General features: G+C 26.9%; 2 protein-coding genes across 2 annotated transcripts; one reads left to right on the forward strand and one right to left on the reverse strand.

Moving 5' to 3' along the window:
- Positions 1 to 6,111: 6,111 nt before the first annotated feature.
- LOC137823320 (shaggy-related protein kinase theta) lies at positions 6,112 to 11,080 on the forward strand. The gene is made up of 13 exons (XM_068628402.2): positions 6,112 to 6,478; positions 7,094 to 7,336; positions 7,535 to 7,627; positions 8,071 to 8,130; positions 8,218 to 8,490; positions 8,632 to 8,706; positions 9,114 to 9,170; positions 9,253 to 9,393; positions 9,740 to 9,790; positions 9,903 to 9,998; positions 10,105 to 10,188; positions 10,389 to 10,491; positions 10,565 to 11,080. The coding sequence occupies exons 1-13, from the start codon at positions 6,416 to 6,418 to the stop codon at positions 10,624 to 10,626; spliced, it is 1,401 nt and encodes a 466-aa protein (XP_068484503.1). The 5' UTR covers positions 6,112 to 6,415; the 3' UTR covers positions 10,627 to 11,080.
- Positions 11,081 to 11,755: 675 nt separating this feature from the next.
- LOC137823319 (Tetratricopeptide repeat (TPR)-like superfamily protein) lies at positions 11,756 to 14,547 on the reverse strand. Its single transcript, XM_068628400.2, has one exon. It carries the CDS (start codon positions 14,397 to 14,399, stop codon positions 11,964 to 11,966), a length of 2,436 nt encoding a protein of 811 aa, XP_068484501.1. The 5' UTR covers positions 14,400 to 14,547; the 3' UTR covers positions 11,756 to 11,963.
- Positions 14,548 to 21,707: the final 7,160 nt, after the last annotated feature.

A 21,707-nucleotide genomic window follows, 5' to 3' on the forward strand; every position in this document is an offset into this window, starting at 1 on the left:
TGCTAACTCAATGGTAGAGTACTCGATGTGGAACAATACACTACAAGAAAATCATGAAATAGAAACCAATTTTTAGATACTAAAATAATTAGTTGTAATAGTAATTAAATTAAAAATCATTTTAGAAACTAAATAAAAAATTGGTTTCTAAATTAGTTTTTATTATTGTTAAATAGTTTTTAAATTGGTATCTAATTAGCAACCAAAGTTTTAACTACCAATTATTTAGTTTCTAAATTTGGTCTCCAAAATCTTTGTTGCTAATTAGATATCAATTTAGAAACTATTTAACAATAATATAAACTAATTTAGAAACTAATTTTTTATTTAGTTTCTAAAATGGTCTCTAATTTGTTACTATTGCAACTAATTATTTTGGTCTCTAAAAATTAATTTTTATTTCATAATTTTCTTGTAATGATATAATTAGTATACAAAAGAAATTCTTTTGGGTCTGAACAGAGATAACAAGGCTATTCCTTAGGTAAGTTGAAAATGATGTATTTTTTTATTTCCAGCTCTCCTACAAAAGTTTAAATTGCTGAAAGATAAATTTAAATTGTTGAAAGGTTTTATTTTTTATTTGGATTTGAGCTGTTGGTTTTGTTGTTATTTATATTATATGATAATTTTGGTTTGAAAATTTTATAGTTGAGTTGCTGGTTTTTGTTGATGTTTATATTCTCTAATTTAGAGGTTTATCATTGTTTCTGTTTATGATTGTTGACTTTCATTTGGTTTCAGAAATTTTGTGGACATTTATGTGAGTTTCGTTGGAAGAGAATATTATTCTAAACAGAGTTAGTTGTACTAACTAGCTCTTTCCTTATTTAAGTGACTATTCGCCAATGAGCATTATAATTTTATCTTAATATCTCAAATAAACCTTCTAATATTGACTTTTATAATCTAGATTAATAAGTGGATTTTTAATTTTAAAATTTTATATTTACATTTTACAGTATTTTATATCTTCTATTTCAAAATTGAAGGGTGACTTTACAGTGTTTTATTTTAATAGTCATCAATCTAGTTAAAAACTTCAGTTAGTTTGACTTATAAAGAGATTGTTGTTTTGTGCTTCATCTTTTTCATTAACAAACTAGGCCTACGAAAAAGTGGTCTTTGAATTATGGGAGAGAGGGTTGGGAGTGGAAATATCAAAGAGAGGGTCTGAAAAGTATTTGTACTAATTAGTAATAATGTTAGATTTTTCAAAATAATTAAATTTTCATTAAAAGTTTAGTAATGGATATAGTTTTAATTATTTTAACAAGTTATTTTTTTTTAAATATTTATTATAATATATATATATATGTGTGTATTTAAAAGAAATTAAAAGTGGTGGGTGTATAAAATAAATAGGGGTGACAGATAGCAAAAGTCATGGGCCAGTTGAATGTGCCTGGTTTTAAAACTGAGTGCATATATAATAAGCATGGTGCAGATAGGAAAATCTAGCTTTTGAATTTTTATTTATTTTTGTTTAAACCGACACAACTACATATTTAATTATTTTGTTTGTGTGGGTTTGACCAACTTATGATGGCGCCTCAGATAGCATTAATATTGGTTATTATATTTGTGTGTCTTATGTCGATTTGGTCCATGCAATATGTATTTTTCTTGTTAATCAACACAAATTTATTTTGCATATCCGACGGTTATTCGTCAATTTTTTTTATTTTCAGTTTATTTTTTGTTGATATAAACTATTGTTTTTTTTAGTGATCACTTTTTTAATCAAAGGTGTGACTTTATCCCATTCAAGAAGATTAATTTTTATAAATAGTCATAACTTTTATAATTGCATAAACTTTAATCATTATTTCTTATATTTTACAAAAACTTGAAAATATTTTATATTAATATTCAGATAACACGAAATGAAAGTGGAGATACAAAATCGTCACAATCAAATATGTATCCAAATATCAAATGCAATAAAACAAAATTAAATAATAAAATATATGAAATATTAATTATCAACTATTAAAAACTGATAAAAAAAAGTAATTTAAAATAAGTATTGTAAAGGTATTGTAAAGATAAAACAAAAAACTAAAATTATAAATAATTAAGTCTTAAAAACTATTATAATATTTGATCTACCTTAATGTGTTATAAAAATTGATAAATTAAGGGTGTCATGTTAATCTCAAGTATTAATGGCTTTCAAGTTAAATGATTGTACATTAAAAAAGTATTATAAGACATAATAACATAAAATTAGTCCAGAAAAAAATATATATTTATTTACTAATGAATTAGTTAAGACATAGTACCAACCTATTTCAATATTAGCTTATATTATTATGTTCATCATCCATTACATTACATATTTCCGTTCATAGTCTTAAGTTTATTTTACTCTACAATTCAATATCAACCTAATTAACACATTAATTAACGTATAAGAGTAAACAAATAATGTGTATTTAATTAAATTAATTATCTTGAGTTGCATCCACGTGTATTTTTATCCTTTTGCACTTAGTTCGTCAAAATGTTATATATAGAGTAATACTGATAAAGAGAAAAACATTGGTAATGAACAACTATATAAACTTAATTAATATAATAAATGTTCATAAATTGATGTTTATTTCTAATATACCATTTTTTATTATTTAGAAGGTTTCTTGTGTAAGAAGAACTATGTAGCACTATGATAATAATTACATATCTACATTGGAAAATAATTATTACTACTAGTATAAATTACGTACTATATTTGATTAATGATGAATTGCATTTGTTCATAAATATATGATGTGAAATATTTAATTAATCTATGGTTAATAATGTATGTGTGAGTTTCAACTTTATTGTTACTCAATGGATTAGTGAGTCAAGAGAATATGCATCCATACTCATGATGTTTTCTCTCAGTTACATATTCCAAATACATACCTAATAGCATAATCAATTGAAAAATAAATATCTAAAACATTGTATGATAGATAATCATTATCATATATTTCATGTAAATTTACAAAAAATACATGTCATAATTCAACCACAATCCTCTTGTAACTATTGTTGAAGAGTATTTTTTTTCACTAATATATTTTCAACTAATTCTAATGTAATGAATAATAAACTAAAAATGTTAGAATGTTAATTTAACCATGGGTGGAATGAAGCAAGAAGATGCAGGTTTCTACCTATTTCATCTGTCCTACATTTATTTGCTTTTCAAAATGTCATTATTTTTAACAATTTTTCAAATTCTTCAATGAAAATTTTGTTTTGTAAAATCTCTTTCTCAAACCAACTTTGTAAAGAAGAAATTGTTGTTTGCTTTGTTTGCATCTTTGCATCCATAATTGTTGAAGGTAAAAGTCACTCAACTCAATGAGTTTACAGATATATTTCATTTCTTTCAAACAATAAGTTGGAACTAGTTTTACCTCTTCTCTTTTTTTCTCCTTTTATGTAACATTTTATAATGCATTTCATAATATGTCATTTCATATCATATGTAAACATTATATTGTTTTTTTATGACTTGTATAAACTTTTTGTTAATATAGTTTCAACTGTTCATATATATATATGATATGTTGTTTTAAACTAACATTATAAAAATTAATTAAATAAAAATTAATTATAAAGACAAAAATAGTTAGTTATTATATTGATTAAGTTAGATATTATTTTATAAACTAAAATAATGTTAGTATTTAAAGTAGCTTATATTATTAATAAAAAAATATAAAATAATTTATAAATTGTATATAATATTAATTACTAACTATTTCATATTCTAAATTAGTTTTTAATTTAAAATCTAAAATAGTAATTTAGAATCTAAAATAGTTAGTTGTTAAAATCTTGATAACTAATGTTAGATATCGATATAAAAACTAATTTATAATTTTTTATTAATAATAGAAAATACTTTGGATATCAATAATATTTTAATTTATAAAATAATATCTAACTTAATTAATATAGTAATTAATTATTTTTTGTTTTTAAAATTAGTTGTTATTTAATATTTTTCTTGTAGTATAATATAAAATATTTATATAAATAAATTTAAAAAATTATTGCATTGAGTAATTGTTCATAATGATAATGCATGAGATACCTTGTAAGAAAAATCCTCATATTATCAACTTGTGTTAAAATAATGTTGAGTACAAAGGTTTACCAAAATAATAAAAATAGGTATGTTATGAAGAAAGTGTATCATTTGTATCATAAAAAACTCAAGAGTGTTAGGAATTACGCAATTGATTGTAGTTATTTAAGCGAATTTGCCAAATGAATAATATGTTAAATGCTAATATGTTTATTTCAAGTGAACATCAAAATACATGTGAATTTGGTTGAAGATAAACAATCTTATATATGTCTTAAGATTGCATCTAACCATAATTTGAAGAATCATTTTATGTAAGAATGATAAAGGTGAGATGAGTGGTGTGAATTGGTCTGTCCTGCTAAGAAGAACGTGGGATAAATTGTTTATTCTAACATAACTCATGTGTTGTGAAACATGAGACAGACCGGTCCGTAATCCACTAAAAAAAACGCATAGGCCCACGCTGCATAATTCGTAGTCCATGCGGGTCAAATGCAGGACGGAGGCACACTGACCCGCATGATCTCCATAATTTAAAAATCTAAAAACACTTAGATATGTGTTTAATAACACTTAGATATTATAACATATACCTTTTTAGTTAAAGTCATTTCTATCAATATGAGAATACAACAAACTTCAAATACTTTTTTAAATGTAAAATCAGTACTTAAAAAAATAAATATATATATATATAAAACTTTCTCAGATTTATAAAAGGTAAAAGTACTTCAAAATTACATTAAAATATATATTTCTGCTACTATTTAATTCTTTCATTATTTTTCAACCATATTTATTGTATATTCAAACTTAGAGCATAACATTGAAAACTAAGTCATCTCAATAGGAAAAGTACTAGAATAATCTAATGTATGATTTAGATAAACCAAAAATCAATTGTTGGGAAAAATTACTAAAAAAAACTCATCAAGGAGGTTATTAAATCATTGAATCTTTAATCAATTCTTTTACAGGTTCAATTTTACATCAAAAGACATTGACCTAGCGTAACTATTTTTTTATTATTCTTTTAAATATATAAAAAAACTAGTTTGTATTTTTCTTTCTCTTATCATAAAAATGTGTGAGTCCTCTAAATAAATTAAATTAAAGAATATTTGTTAAATAATTATGAGACTACTAAAAAATATACTTAATTACCTTCAATATTTTTGTATCATCTTGAAATTCTTCGCAAACGTTATAAAGTCTGGAATTGTGGAGCGTATTAACATAAACATTTTAAAATTCATATTTATAATAGTTTTTTTTATATGTTTTTAAGTTAAATAAATGTTGCTTGTGAGTGCCAGATTATTCTATTCCATTATTTAATTATTTACTGTTCTATAAATAATAAAATGACGAACAAAAACATGTAAGAGAATATATAATTAATCTTATTTTTATATATTATGTATACCTTCTTTAAAAAAAATTTAGTTTCCCATAAAATAATTTAATACTTCTTACATTTTATTACTTGTTGGAGAAGGAAATATAAGAAAACGTGTTAGGATTTATATGTTATTTGTTCATTAATTAGAAAAATACCATTGTTGGTCTTACATGGCAAAATGACATATAATTTACATGGAAATAATTCATAAAAATTATGTAATTTAACATTCCTATTAGATGCTTACAATTCTGTTGAAAAATCAAATTCAAACTAAAATTAATAAAAAAAAAAATTGTCAACTAAAATTGTGTTGCTTTTCAAACTAAATTTTGTCCTTGTATTGTCCTAAAATGTGGCATGATTCACAGTAGAAACACGTTAATTCCTCCAATTATTCCGCTTATGCTTCATACCTTTCTGAGGATCCCTTTTCTGTTATTAAACCTAAAATGAAGGGCTTTTTTGTAACTGCAACTACCAACACCAACTTTTGTGTCAAAACTAGAAGATCGAAACGGTCCAATCTGCATCAACGACTGATCGACGGTCCAAATTCCACGTTTGACTGAGGTACAGACTTTGAAGCTGGAATGATTGGAATTGATGGAAGTTTGACCATAGAAAACTGAGAAATTGAATAATTAATTGTTAAAAAAACAGAAAAATTCCACCTGGCACCCAATTTTGAGAAAGTGGGTTCATAAGATCTGTGTTGTTTGGCTCCATTTTCGCTTCCACTTTCTTGATCGTTTTGTATTTGCAGAAGCTGTTGTAGGAGAAGAGAGAGAAGGGCTTCTCTCTCTTTCTCTGTGTTTTTCTTTATTTTTTTTGACAAAAAAAAACAAAAATTGGTGGGATTTGAGGGTGCTTAGGTTGTAGATTGAGTTGAGTTGTTGGGGTTGGAAGAATCTATTACTATGAATATGATGCGAAGGTTGAAAAGCATTGCTTCTGGGAGGACTTCCGTTTCATCAGATCCTGTAAGATTAACATCTTTTTGTTTTTATTCCCCTATCAAAAAGCTTTAATTTTTTGTGTTTTTGGGTGGAAGTTCGTTTTCCATTAGGTTGTTGTTGCAAAATTGAAAACTAAATTTTGATCAAGAAACAAGAAATGAACATGTTCATTGATTTGGATTGTCTGGAATTATACTTGTTGTGGGTAGCATTTTTTTCTTTACCTTTTCATAATATGGCTATGAATTTGATTTAGCACCCAGATGTGATTTATTACAGATGTGCTTGATTTTCTTTTTGTCTATGTGGTTGTGATTTTAATATTGTTTTACTATATTGATTTTGAGATATAGCTTTATTTGGTTTAAGACGGTTTATGATCCGACCATTTGTGTGTTCTTTCTTGTTTTATTTATATATTTGTGTCTTGGATTCGATCAATTGTCAAGCTAATGAAGGCACAAGCTTTGCGTGAGTTTTACATGATTGTATTGGTTTTTTGTTGGTTTGTTGGCCATTGTCATGGTGGGAAATGTTGTTTACCTTGGTCTTCAATTTGGTTTTCCCATTTTTCATGCCTGGTAAGAACACATGATATGTCCCTAATATGTTAGTTAACTCCAAACCATTTCTTTTCAGGGAAGTGATTTCACCACAAAAAGACCTAAGTTTGATCAAGGAACAGAAGAAAAGGTCAATGAGGAAACATATTCTAATGAGAAATGCGGAAAGGATCAGGAGCAGTATGGAGATGCATCGACAGAAAGTGATCATTCCAATGTTGCTACAGCTAGATCTGAGAAGTCAGGTTATGATCAACTTCCAAAGGAATTAAATGAAATGAAAATTGGAGACGACAAAGGAAAAAACAACAATGAGAAGGTGCTTATTGTTATTCCTTTTTACTTCGTTTTCTTAAATTTGATGTTTGTTAGTCATCACTGTCATAGTTCCCTAAAGGTAAAATCATTCATGAATATTTTGTATTCATTGCAAAGTTGTTACACTAGTTAGTTTTTGTAAAGCTGTTTCCTTTTTTTAATGCAATCATTGAGTTTGATAAATGATTTGCTTGTGCAGGATATGGAAGCAACCATTGTAAATGGCAATGGAACAGAAACAGGCCAAATAATTACAACTGCTATTGGTGGTCGAGATGGACAACCAAAGCGGGTATTATTTCCATGAGTTCCTTACTTGATCTTTTACTACCCCATTTGTAAATCTTATTTGATGGAGTTAGATTCTCAGAATCCCTTTTCTTAAATCTATTATTTATGTATTACCCTACCTGTTGTATGTTATTAAAAGGGGTATAAGGTGAAAGAATATCACTTCTGTAGTTTTGATAAATGTTGTTAGCTTGAATATTGTAAACTGGATTTTTATTGTAAAATTTCACCAGTTGGTGTTGTGAACAAACTTTCCTACTATGTTTGTAACTGTTACCTTAAAGTGCTTTATATTTACTACGGGACGAAAGATTGTAACTAAGACATATCTGGTTTAGGTAGAATATTCATTTTACTTTGCTGTCACAAATATATAATTACTTGTGTTAATGACTTGCTATGAAATACTTTTGCATTGGTTAACTTTATTTTTGCCTGGTTCAGACAATCTCATACATGGCAGAACGGGTAGTTGGCACTGGTTCTTTTGGTGTTGTTTATCAGGTATTCATTTTTGATTTGCAATATTTCTTTATTTGTATTTGTCAAGTTACTTTTTTTCCTTATCCACTTTCCTTGAATATACTGTAGGCCAAGTGCATTGAAACTGGTGAAGCAGTTGCCATAAAAAAAGTGTTGCAAGACAAGAGATATAAGAATAGGGAACTACAGGTTATGCGTATACTTGACCATGCCAATGTTCTCAGACTTAAGCACTGTTTCTATTCAGCTGCCGAGAAAGATGAGTTGTACCTTAACCTAGTTTTGGAGTATGTGCCTGAAACGGTCTACAGAGTTTCCAAGCACTATATCAGAATGCACCAACATATGCCTATCATTTATGTGCAACTGTATTTGTACCAGGTAATTGTGAATTTATTAATTGACCTTTTTCATTCAATTTTGGTTATGAATTTCCTTGATCGTGCTTATAGTATTCAGTTATTTGCTTTGAGCTTATTACTATTGTGCTGTTATTGAATGATCATGCTAAAACTCTTGTAGATATGTCGGGGTTTAAATTATTTGCATCACGTGATTGGAGTCTGTCATCGGGACATCAAACCCCAGAATCTATTGGTAAGAACTTTTTTTTCCTTAAAATTTCTTGTTTATTAACTGTATTCTATATATTTATTGCACACAAGAAAAAATCATTACAATTATCATGCTTAATACCATTAATTGAATCACTTGATAAAATTTTTGCATGCTAAACCTCATTTAAATTTTTCCCGGGGAAGACCTTTGTAAATTATAGATCTCCTATGTCATTTCTTGGAAGAATACCTAGGGTCTAAGTAAACTGTGCCTCATGCTGTTTAATTTGTTGTTCTCATTGATACTGTGGAAGGAGTGAGTTGATTTGCCATTGTTGATTTTAATAATGGTTTTCTGATAATGATTATTTTGACACTGTTCACTGCTTGGATTTCTTCTTTAGAATACCATAGTGTATTAAACTGACGCATGAATGCATGACACAGGTTAATACCCAGAATCATCAGTTAAAGATATGTGATTTTGGGAGTGCAAAGATGTTGGTATGTTTCTTTTGTTTTTTCTTATCAATTTGAAAGACATACAATAGTTTGTGCCTGAGTTTGTGATATTATCGTGCTTTAGGTGCCCGGTGAACCCAACATATCATACATATGCTCGCGGTATTACAGAGCTCCAGAGCTTATATTTGGTGCAACAGAGTACACAACTGCTATTGATATTTGGTCCGCTGGTTGTGTTATGGCTGAGCTTCTTCTAGGACATGTGAGAATTTATATTAATTCTCGCTCCATCTCATATGCAGAGGAAATTTCAATTTGTTTTGTAAAAATTACATTTCCATGAAGTTCACTGTGTGATAATTCTTTGTGTGATATTTACAATTTAATACTGCTCTGTTATATTTTGATGGATACTTGTTTATCTGAAAACGTTCTCTTGTTTTTTTTTTCTTTGGTACTCAAATACTGCAAGTAACATACAATGAACTTAATACCAGTTGTCCACTGTATTTCTCTTAGAAGATATCTCCATCCCAGCAAGCACTGGTATTGAATAAATGACACGTTTTCAGAGTGTTGCTTATCTGTGATTGTATTTTGCTTTGCAGCCAATGTTTCCTGGAGAGAGTGGGGTTGATCAGTTGGTTGAGATCATTAAGGTAAAAGTTCTCATGTTTGTTATCATTTTGCTTGAATATATGTTTTTTTCTTGAGCGTTGCATCTTGTTGGCTTTGGTTCTTCAATTTGAGTGTACTTATTGTGTACTGTAGATTCTGGGAACACCGACCAGAGAAGAAATAAAGTGCATGAATCCAAATTACACCGAATTTAAGTTTCCTCAGATAAAAGCACACCCTTGGCATAAGGTTAGCAGTTACTTCTTTGAGCCCCCACACTTGCCCCTGGAGTATGCAATTCGCAATTACTTGATAAATACTTGCAACCAGAGATCTAATTTGACTATTTATATAGGTTTTCCACAAGAAGATGCCAACAGAAGCAGTGGATCTAGTGTCGAGGATGCTTCAGTATTCACCAAATCTACGTTGCACTGCTGTAAGAAGTTAATTAACTTTTAGAAATGTTACCCTTTGTAGCTTAATTGTATATTTATCTATAATATGAAGATCAACTACGTTACACGTGATGGTTAATTTGTTTAGATATTCATACTTAACTTCATCAATGCCTGTACACAGTTTGATATTATAAAAAACTAGGAAGGTATTCAGTTGTGTATGTTTATTCTGTTACAGTTGGAGGCTTGTGGACACCCTTTCTTTGATGATCTGAGAGACGCAAATGCATGCTTGCCAAATGGGCGACCATTGCCTCCGTTGTTTGATTTCTCTGCACAAGGTATGGCGGTATAATCTAAGTGTGTTAGGTTAAATATTTTCTTTTCCATTACTTACATTAAAAAACAATGCAGAACTATCAGGCACACCGGATGAGTTGCATCGACGTCTCATTCCTGATCATGCTAGAAGTTGAATTCATTATTCAGCATTGTAAATGGGATTTTGGATGAATAGATAACCACACCAGCAATGCTACTTTCCCTAACAGTCTAGGTCTCTGCCATCCTGCACAATCATGACTATTCAGCTTATAGGAACCTTACAACCATGCAACTTCTTTGTCAAGGACTGGCAGGTGACAATCTCATGAATGAAGCAGAATTGTCTGGTGATAGGGTTGCAACCATTTTTTAAGTAGTTTATGATTGATTTATGTAATGCACCAGCTGTAAAAGATAATCAGTTCTTACTATTCTTTGCTCATGTTTCATATAGTTCAAGCTGCTTGTTCTTAAAGTGAACTATGTGGAATTATCAGATGAGTAGGCATATTTTTTTTTTCGGCCCCTATTTATTTTGTATTTGTTTCCTTGTAATAACATAAAAAGTCCTCCTTTTATTCTGTATGTGATGTTTGGTTCTACTAACTGCTAATCATTCTTTTTCTAACGCATTCTTAGTGGATTTCTAGTAAAGTTTAAAGGATAAATTTTGGACTGATTCCAGAATTTCATGGTGATTTTGCATGTCCTTTGCCACCTCTTCCGTTAGATAAAATAGTAACTTAAGTTATTTGATACACAATGACTAAGGTTCTCTTTGGGTTAAAAACTGTTGAACTATTTTCATGCAAGTTACAAATTTTTATAAACAATCTTAGAAGAGCTTTATTTAAACAAGCTTAAAAAATTGACTTACGAAAGTTGTAAAAAGGTTCTTTCAAATGTATTTGAAGTATGCTACTCACGATATATATATATATATATATATATATACATACAAGGACACTTTCCTTTCATTTAGGCAGTTAGGATTAGCATTTTTTATTAGGGGAGGGGGCACAATAATTTTTGGCATCTAGGATATTTTTTAGTAAGAGAAATTAATTTTCCTTTGTTAAAATCATATTCTGCTGATTGATACCCTGGTTTTAGGTGTAGGTACTAGGTACCAAACCACAAACAGGTAAAAACAAATTAATTTTAACAGTGTCAATGTGTTTCAATTATTGGCTTGATTCCTCACATGAAATATTTAAAGAAACAAACTATCAGTGTTGGAAGATACAGAGACAGGAAATTGGGGAGAAAATGTGTATATGCATTAAGTTCTTAATATTCTAGAACAAGGTTTATTTCTTCATTTATATGTTCTCACTTCAAGCATTGAAATAAAGAATGAGTTTACTGATATATAGTACAACAGGAAAAGAGCAAGTTTTGTGTAACAATGCCCCATAATCTTGAAACTGTCGTCGAGTATCAATTCATCTTTAAACTTAAGTACTAGTATTAAGATTAAAATGAAATTCTACCAGTAATTCCCACATGAACATTTTCCTTCCCTAAAATGATGAAAACAATTGGAATCTCTCAGTATGATATGACGAGCGAAATTTGCGGATATATATTTCATAGCGGAATGACAATCTCCACAAACTCTGAGATTCTTAAATATCCGAATTGGTGCACCTGGTGGAGAAGCAAGTAATCCAAAAGCAACAGCCAATTTTTCACTGTGGTAAGCAAGACCAACCTCCATTCCCTCCCTATCCATGTCATGCAAAGAAAAATTCATATCAGGAACATAACCAGCTTCCTTAATTCTTGTTATAATTTCATCAATCTTAGAATAAATCTCAGCTTCCCTTGGATGTCCTCTATCTTCAGAACTGAATGTATGCACTCTGCTATTCATCTCTATCCAACTGCATCCAGGCTCCTTCACTATTCCTTTTGATTTCATCAACCTTCGTATTTTCGCAGCATCATCCCATTTACGAGCTGCAGAATACATGTTAGACAACATAACATAAGGCATGGCATTCATGGGTTCCAACTCAAAAAGATTCGTAGCTGCCCTCTCTCCCAATTCGAAGTTACCGTGCACTCTACATGCGGCAAGGAGTGCCTTCCATACAGTGGCATCAGGTTTCACATCCATTTGATTCAGTATTTCTTTGGCCTCATCGAGCTTTCCTGAGCGTCCAAAAAGATCAATCATGCAGGCATAATGTTCAGGGCCGGGTTCTATTCCATAAATCTTTTTCATTTGCTGAAAATATGCACGTCCTTCATCCACAAGACCAGCATGACTACAAGCAAATAATAATCCTATAAATGTAATAAAATCTGGTTTCGTGCCACTTAAAACCATAGCATCATAGAATCTTAAGGAATGTCTTCCTTTACCATTCTGTGCATAACCAACAATAAGAGCTGTCCAAGTAATTACATCCCGTACATGCATTGAAACAAAAATTGCATCAGCATCATCCAGGCAGCCACATTTTGCATACATGGTTACAAGAGAATTATCCACTGATAGTGATGATCTTAGACCTGACTTAATAAAGTCCGAATGCACTTGTTTGCCAAATTCTAGAAGAGTCAGTTCTGCACAGGCACTCAAAATGCTTGCAACAATAAATTGATCTGGATTTACCCCAGCAATTCTCATGTCACGAAAAATCTTCAGGGATTCCTCATGGGAGCCATTTTGTGCATAACCTGTGACGAGGGAGGTCCATGAGATGACATCTTTCTCAACCATCTTTTCAAACACAGCATATGCACAATTCAACTCCCCAGTTTTGGCATACATATCAACAATAGCATTGCTAACAAGCTTATAGTTCTCAAATCCAGTTTTGATAACCAAACAGTGAACAGATTTTGCATCAATACTACCTATTATGCAACAATTCAGAACAGATGGAAATGTATAATCATCAATCTTCATATTTCTTGCATGCATTTTTTTAAACAAGAGAAGAGCTTCCTCTTCAAACCCATGTCTTACACACCCAACTATCATAGAGTTCCATGAAACAACATCATCATCATCCATATTTTCTAATACCCTTTTTGCACTACTTAAATCTCCACATTTTGCATACATATCAACCAATGCACTTTGAACATATACATTGCATCCAAAACCATACCGCACAATACAGCCATGCACCTGCTCTCCAAAACGGTGAGCTGAAACTGCAGAACATGCTGTCAATATGCTAGGAAATGTAAACTGATTGGACTCAACCCCTTCTGCATGCATGTAACGAAAAAACTCAATTGCCTTAAGGCCATCGCCGTTTTGAGAATAACCAGTAACCATGGTAGTCCACAGGACATGATTTCCCTTGTCAAAGGCCAAACCCTTGAAGAGAATCTCAGCTTCAGAAATATGACTGCACTTTGCATACATGTCGACAAGGCCGGTGACAACATACACATTGGATTCAAATCCATTCTTCACCACATACCCATGAATCATTTTTCCATTTTGGATCAAACACAATGTAGAACACAGCCTCAGGATACTTCCTAAAGTGTATTGACTTGGTTTCTGACCCTCCAACCTCATCGACCTAAACAAACCAAAAGTCTCAGCTTCACACCCAAATCTACAATACCCCGATATGAGGGAAGACCAAGTGATAGAACTTCTACTTGAAAAACCATTCAAAAGCTCTCTTGCTTCAACCAATCTTCCCACATTAACATAACCAGATATCATGGTGTTCCAGGTATACTCATCCCTTTTAGTCATTTTATCAAACACTTTTCGGGCATCGTCAATTCGACCAGATTTTGACAACCCGTTGAGGAGCTGATTGGATTGAAGTATAGATTGATATGAATCGGCAATGCTGGTGTGGATAGAACGAAGAAGCGACATAAGCTTAAATGGGTGACATGGGTTGTAAGAAAAGGCCACAACTTTTGAGTCCAACTTGCCCATAACCACTTGTTGCACCCTTCTTTCATCAGAGTTTCCTTCAACAGCGAGAGATTAGCCGAAACAGAAGAAGATATCTTTAAGTCTGCCTTTTCAATATCACTTAGATTTTACAAAACAGGACTCGTGTTTTGTTTATTTTCGTGCATGCATAGATAGTGAATGTGAATCACGTGAGTTATTTTAGGACCATTATAGATTGACACTAAACCACTAATATTATTATTTTACTTTAAAATTGTATTATATTTATTTTTATTAATTAAATATAATATTTTGAAAGTTTAATTTATTTTGAAAATGTCTCACGAATTTTTAGATCAAAGATTCTTTTGTATAAGAGTTTGAACACAAGAATTGCACAAGTATATATATTTTATATGTTATTGGTGATCTTATAAGAGGATACACCTAGCAATCTTATAAAATGATGTAAACATGAAATGATGATTGAATACCAATAATACAAAATTAAATTACAACAAATAATTAGATTGCATAAATAAATTTTCTAATTTAAAAGAGACTACATAAAAGATCTAGTTTAGTAGTATATGATAGTTAAAATTATTTTAAATATTTACTTCAATATAAAAGTAAATGTGTAGTAGAGGTGATTGTATATTTTTTTATGTCATATATTATTGATCATTCTTAGTGGAGTCTCCTTTTTTTAATTACATTTTTTTAAAAAAAAAAACTCGAACTCAAATTTTTATTTAAAACAACTTAATCTAATATTATTCCAATCCACATCATTTAGAATATATTTAAAATTAGGTGAGGTGACTGTAGTAATAAATGATTTAGTTAATTAATGAAATGATTTGTATTTACACATCTGCATGATTTATATAGTAAATGTTGCTTTTATTGCTATATTTTAGTATAATTTATTGTCACAGTTTATAAAACATATTTTAGAATATAAAATTTAATTAATTACAATTTTTATGTAAGTTTAAATTGTTGATTCAATTAAAACTTAGGTGATCATGGAACTACCGGTTAAAGCTTCAACTAAAACAGTTCACTGAAGATAAGAAAAAAAAATCTCGGAGGTTAGTATATAATTTTTTTAATTAACTTCCTTGATTGAATGAATTATCCATAAAATAATCATTAATTTAATTGACATTTTTTAATAATTATCTTTTATTTTTATATCAATTCAAAAATATAGTTTAGAAAAAATATTTTTTAAATGAAATGAGTGAATTTAAATATTACTAACTACCTTTTTAATCCATATGCATTACAAGAGTATTTATGCAATTAGAAGAAAGTAAAAAACACTTCTTAAAACACTCTTCAAAAAGCTTTACACTAGATAAATAAAGAAATCACTTAATTACCTACAATATACACACCAAATACCGTGTAAGATTTACAAATTAGATTAAAAAAAATAGACATTACTAACAAAATTATAATAGAACAATTTTAACATAAACAACCTTTCTTCTTGATAAATCTTGAACAATCTTTCTTTAACAAAATTGTATAATATAAAAGTAATTTTCAGAAAAGTTTCTAAATCATAACAATGCTTCATATGTTGAAAATATGAAGAGTTGTTTATTTGAGAGGAAGAGCTTCTTTTTAAAAAGAAATTTCATAGTTACTAGATGATATAATTGATTATAATTATACATAATAATCGATTATTATGTTTTTAATGTAACCCTTAAAGTATTTTAAAAATAATCGCGTTCTCATTGAAATTACAATTCAACAATAATAAATTTCAAGTTCAACTCAATCAATCATAAACAATCAAATACTTTTCTAATTGATTTAAACTTCAAACATTTTTTTTTATCAATCAACATCTATTTTACTTAATCAACAAATCCTGCAAGAGAAATTTAAATTTGTTTATTACGTTATCTTCACATTTAAATTCTCAAACCTAAAGTTTTATTGAAATATAAAACTAGTTTTTCTTACCTGATTAAAAATATGAGTACTCACAAAGAGTTCTAACTCCTAAAGAAATGAGACATAAACTAGAGTGCACCACATAGTCTTAAACAATTTTCTAAACATATCAGTGGGATCCTGAACTAACAGATACTAATCCTCAAACTATAAATATCACATAAAAAAAACACGTTTACCTAGATAAATAGGAAAATTCAAAACTGTCTTAAAAAAATGACATAAAAGAACTTACTTTTAACAAAATTTTGATGTCAGATTTAATCTACTAACTGTAAGAGCCCAAAAATAACATTTGATCGTTAATATGATGAATGATGAAATTAAGTTTTAAAAAAGAAGATATAAAATATATATATATATATTTAGAAAAATAATAATAATTTTTATTATATAAATTTTAATAATAAAATATTCAGTTATAAGTTTAATTATCACTTTAATATGAAACTTTTCTAGATTCTTACATCATCCTTTTTTTTTTCTTCTTCTTCTGACTTTTATAATTACGTTGATCAAGATTTCATTTAAGAAAGTAGATTCAAGTAGTAATTAGGACTAACAACTTATTTATTAAATTTATTTAATAATAATAATAATAGAAAACTGACATCAGTATTTTTGTAGCTTAAAAAAGATACTCTCTCTCAAATTTTTTTTCCATATATTAGTATATATTTGGTTCAAAATTATAGAGGTATTTTTACTAATTCTAATACACAATTACACTAATAATGTATAAAAATTGAGTTCTTCCAACTTTAATAAAAGCATAAACTCGTCACTCAATATTACTCAATAATAGGGTGTTTACTTTATATTAAATAGGTGAAATTTATTTTGAAGGAAAATACTAACTACTAGTAATTTTTTTAGTCATCTTCATTATATAGAATTATTTTATTTTATAAATAACTGATTTTATAATTTAATTATAAAAAGAAATATATAAAGTATTTCCTTAACTTTTTAATAAAAAAATATACACAAGTAAAAGAGGTTATAAAATGTTATTATTATATAGAAGCACATGACTGATAAAAATAAAATAAAAATAGATCAAGTAAAGAATGTTCAATTGAATTATTGAGCCACATTATCGCATAATAAATAAATAAAAAGCTCTGTTGAAGACAACTCTGCAAAACTTGATTGCAGTCAAACTATGTCAAATTAAGAGTTTGTTTGTTTGTGTTTACTCTTTCAAAAAAAGTGTTATTTTAATTTTATTATAATAAACATACTTAAATGTTTTCTATTTATTTATTAAAAAAACAAATATTACATACTTCTTAGATAAATGTTTTTCAATTTCTTACTTTTTTTTAATCAAACTTATCCTAAATCAAACCAAAAGAGTATCGAATTTAAAATTTCCAGAATTATAACCTTCATCATGCAAGTCTTAATATAAAAGAATTATTAAATAAAAATTGATTTTAAACTTAATAATAATTAATTATTATATTAAATAAATTAAATATTATTTTTAAAATGTAAAAAATTAAAAATTAATAAAATATAAAACATTTTTTATTATTAATAAATAATTTTTAAATTAATATCTAATTAACTATTAGTCACAACTATTTTAACTAAAATAAATTATTAAACCTCCATAACTAAATAAATATCAATTTAAAAATTATTTATTAATAATAATATAATTTTAAATATTTATTTTATAGTTTATAAAATAATATATAGTTTCTTAAATATCATAATTAATTATTTTATCTTTAAAAATTTTATTTTTTTAATGTCTATAATAAAATGTAACTATGTTTTTCAAATTAAAGTAATATGATTATAATAGAATGGTTCCGTAATCAAATTTAAAATTTTATTTCGTTAATTTAAAATAAGATTTGATAAAAAAATTGATTATATAAATTATTGAAGCAAAATTTTATTTTTAATTAAAGAACCACGTATATAAGATTTGTTGGGTAAATTTCATATGTAGCACCATTTACACTTTTATTTCCTCATCTAACACCCGTTTGTTTTTATTTTCCTATCTAGCATCCTTTTGTTTTGATTTCCCTATCTACACTACAATAAAATCATGAAATAGAAACCAATTTTTAGAGACCAAAATAATTAGTTACAATAGTAACTAAATTAGAGACCATTTTAGAAACTAATTTTTTGTTTGGTTTCTAAATTAGTTTCTATTATTGTTAAATAGTTTCTAAATTAGTATCTAATTACAACTAAGGTTTTAGATACTAATTTAGAAACTATTTAACAATAATAGAAACTAATTTAGAAACCAATTTTTTTTAGTTTATAAAATAGTATCTAATTTAGTTACTATTGCAACTAATTATTTTGGTCTCTTAAAAATTGGTTTCTATTTCATGATTTTCTTGTAGTGCTAACACCCTTTTATTTTTTATTTCCCTATGCACCATTTCAAAATAAAAAAAAATTTGAATGCATTAAAAAAATAAATATTTTAATGTTTAAAATAGTTAGAAATATAATTAATGAATAAAGAAATGAGTTTTTACAAAATAAAAATAAAAAAATAATAAATTTAAAATGTTTATTTTAAAATTAATTTTTTAAGAATGAAGAAAATAAAAAATTAAACCCTACAACAACATAAAAGTTGAATCTATAAACATAAATTAATATTTATTTTTATTATTGTTGATGATGTGATCATGTTAATTTCAAGTAAAAAATAACGTAATTATAAAAAAATCTAAGTCAATTAGTATTAATTAATAGTGGACACATAAATAATATTAAAGTGTCTACCTTAAATGCAAAATCCTAAAAAAGACTAATGCAAATGTTACCTTAATGCTTAAAAATGATAAGAAAAAAATACAAAAATAAATAAGTCTAGAAAATAAAAACAACAACAATAAAATAAAAACAAAAAACAGAAATAAATAAAGAATGACAGAAAAAATAATAATAACTAAAAACATAAAAGATATAAAATAAAGGCAAAACAAAATAAGATAAAAATAAAAGATTTTAAAAAAATCCAAATAAGATAAATATAAGGCGATACTAAATAAGTATATGTTGATCATAAAAAGGAAAATAAATGAAAGATGATCATTCATTTAATATTTGTTCAAATGGTACATTAAATAGTTTCTGCGAAATGAAACATAATTAATTCCAGTAATGTTGGGACATGTTCTTTATGTGTGTCCTGGTGTTTGATAGTATAAACATTTTTTTGTTCGATCATGTTTTTCTATTATATCTATATCAGTCGTTATAAAACTTGTTTTTTTTTTATAATTATGTGCTGCATTTTTTACTTGAAATTAACATGATTACATCATCAATAATAATAAAAATAAATATTAATTTATGTTTATAAATTCATTCAACTTTTATGTTGTTGTATAGTTTAATTTTTTATTTTCTTTATTCTTAAAAAAAAAAAATTAAAACTAAACATTTTAAATTTATTACTTTTTTATTTTTATTTTGTAAAAACTCATTTCTTTATTCATTAATTATATTTCTAACTATTTTAAACATTAAAAATATTTATTTTTTTAATGCATTCAAAATTAAAATTATCAATTTTTTTAATTTATTATTTATTTATTTATGAAATGTTGCTAGATAAGAAAATAAAAAATAAAAGAGTGTTAGATAGAAAAATAAAAACAAAAAAGTGTTAGATAGAAAAATAAAAATAAAAGGATGTTAGATGAGAAAATAAAAATCTAAATGGTGTTAGATAGAAAATTTACCCAAAATTTGTTTGTTTCTCAAATTCTTGTTCTTAAATAATTATTTCCATCTGTTAATGGGTAGGAATAGTGTTTGACTTTCTAAAAAACCAGTCCATATTTATTGAATGTTTTACTTTTAAAGGAGACGTGTATTTTCTAAAGATCAGTATTCAATATATTAAAATTTATAGAAAAAGCTTTAGACATTTATTAAATACTAGTAATAGTATGAATTCACAACAATTAATAAATAAAAATTTACTTTTAATTTTTTTAAATTTAACTTTTAATAAAAAGGTCCCCTTAAGACTATACTTCTTTTATTATAAAATAACATTATTTTAAAATTATGACACAGTAATTAAAAAAAGTTTAATTAATACCAATTTATTAAAAGTATATTTAAATTTTTTAATATTCATTACAAGAAGAAAAAAGATTTTAACTAATTTAGTTAATGGATTTTTTTTTAACTTTCATTAAGTTTCAAAGGTTATTATAAGACATAAGTAAGATAACAGAGATTTTTCTTTAACCTTCGCTAAACCTCAATAAAATTTTCTAGATTTTTCAAACTTCAATAAATAAATATAATTAAATTTATTTATAAATAAGTAATTAAAAATTATATAGTTTTAATATATTTTTATATATTTTATAACTAAATTCTCTAAAATTTAAAAAGTGTAACTTTATATTACAAATAAGTTTTCTAAAGTTTAAAAAATTTATTTTAAAAATTCACCAAAATAATCTTGGATAATAAGTATTTTAACAGTATTTGTTGGTTTTGGTTCCTAGTTCTTTTTTGTTACGAGTTCATTCTTCAAAAAATCTGACTTATTTTGTTTTAACTTTTGATGTACGTATATTTTATGTGTAATTTTAGTTTTAGTTATAATTGTTAATATTTAATTCTCATAATTTTAAAATATTTTAAATTAAGACCTTTATTTTAAAATGTATCCAATAATTAATTCATTGTGAAAGTGAGAAGTGATAAAGTTAATTTCTTCTTGCAAAATGTTCTTACAATCTTTAGCCAATAACACACATGACTTTCAAGTCCACATCTAACAGGTAATGTAATTATTTAAGATATATAAAGCAGTTATTATCGAGCTACGTAACGGTGACTTGTGACCTGAGTTGGGGCAGTAAGACAATGGAAGAAGCAATGATAATGCCTTATTTAAAGTTTATTTTCCTTAGATATAATAGACATAAGTGTGACTAAATTGTAATTCCTTTGTTAGGACTATCGTTGGTGGCTATTGAGCATGTGTCCATTGTGAAAAATGGGGTTGAAGATTATTTTAGACAGCAAGTCATTTTACAAATTTTTTTAAATCTATGATATTTTACGGAAGTTCTTAAACTCATCGTAATTAACAGGGGTTCTAAAAGACTTTTTCAGAAGTTTAAAAAAACCCCAAAAAACACTTTCTCGAGGAATGGTTAGTGGAAGAAACTGCAACTTAAATAAATGACTTAATAAATATTTTAACCTGGATAATGTAAAAATAAACCTCAATAAAACTATTTTTTTCTTGTAATTATTCCATTTTTAATATAAATAATATTGTATTATTATTTATTTAATTTTATTTAAAATTATTTCAAAAAATAACTTAAAAAAAATATTTAATAATAA

Source organism: Phaseolus vulgaris, chromosome 8, assembly GCF_051622355.1.
Source record: "Phaseolus vulgaris cultivar YP4 chromosome 8, ASM5162235v1, whole genome shotgun sequence".
NCBI classification, from domain to species: domain Eukaryota; kingdom Viridiplantae; phylum Streptophyta; class Magnoliopsida; order Fabales; family Fabaceae; genus Phaseolus; species Phaseolus vulgaris.

What these genes read in the sequence shown, in the direction of transcription:
- LOC137823320 (XM_068628402.2), top strand. Translation starts at nt 6,416, where the DNA reads ATGAATATGATGCGAAGGTTGAAAAGCATTGCTTCTGGGAGGACTTCC. An exon ending in CTTCCGTTTCATCAGATCCT is followed by an intron (nt 6,479 to 7,093) that starts GTAAGATTAACA and finishes ATTTCTTTTCAG; the next exon opens with GGAAGTGATTTCACCACAAA. An exon ending in GAAAAAACAACAATGAGAAG is followed by an intron (nt 7,337 to 7,534) that starts GTGCTTATTGTT and finishes TTGCTTGTGCAG; the next exon opens with GATATGGAAGCAACCATTGT.
- LOC137823319 (XM_068628400.2), bottom strand. Translation starts at nt 14,399, where the DNA reads ATGGGCAAGTTGGACTCAAAAGTTGTGGCCTTTTCTTACAACCCATGT.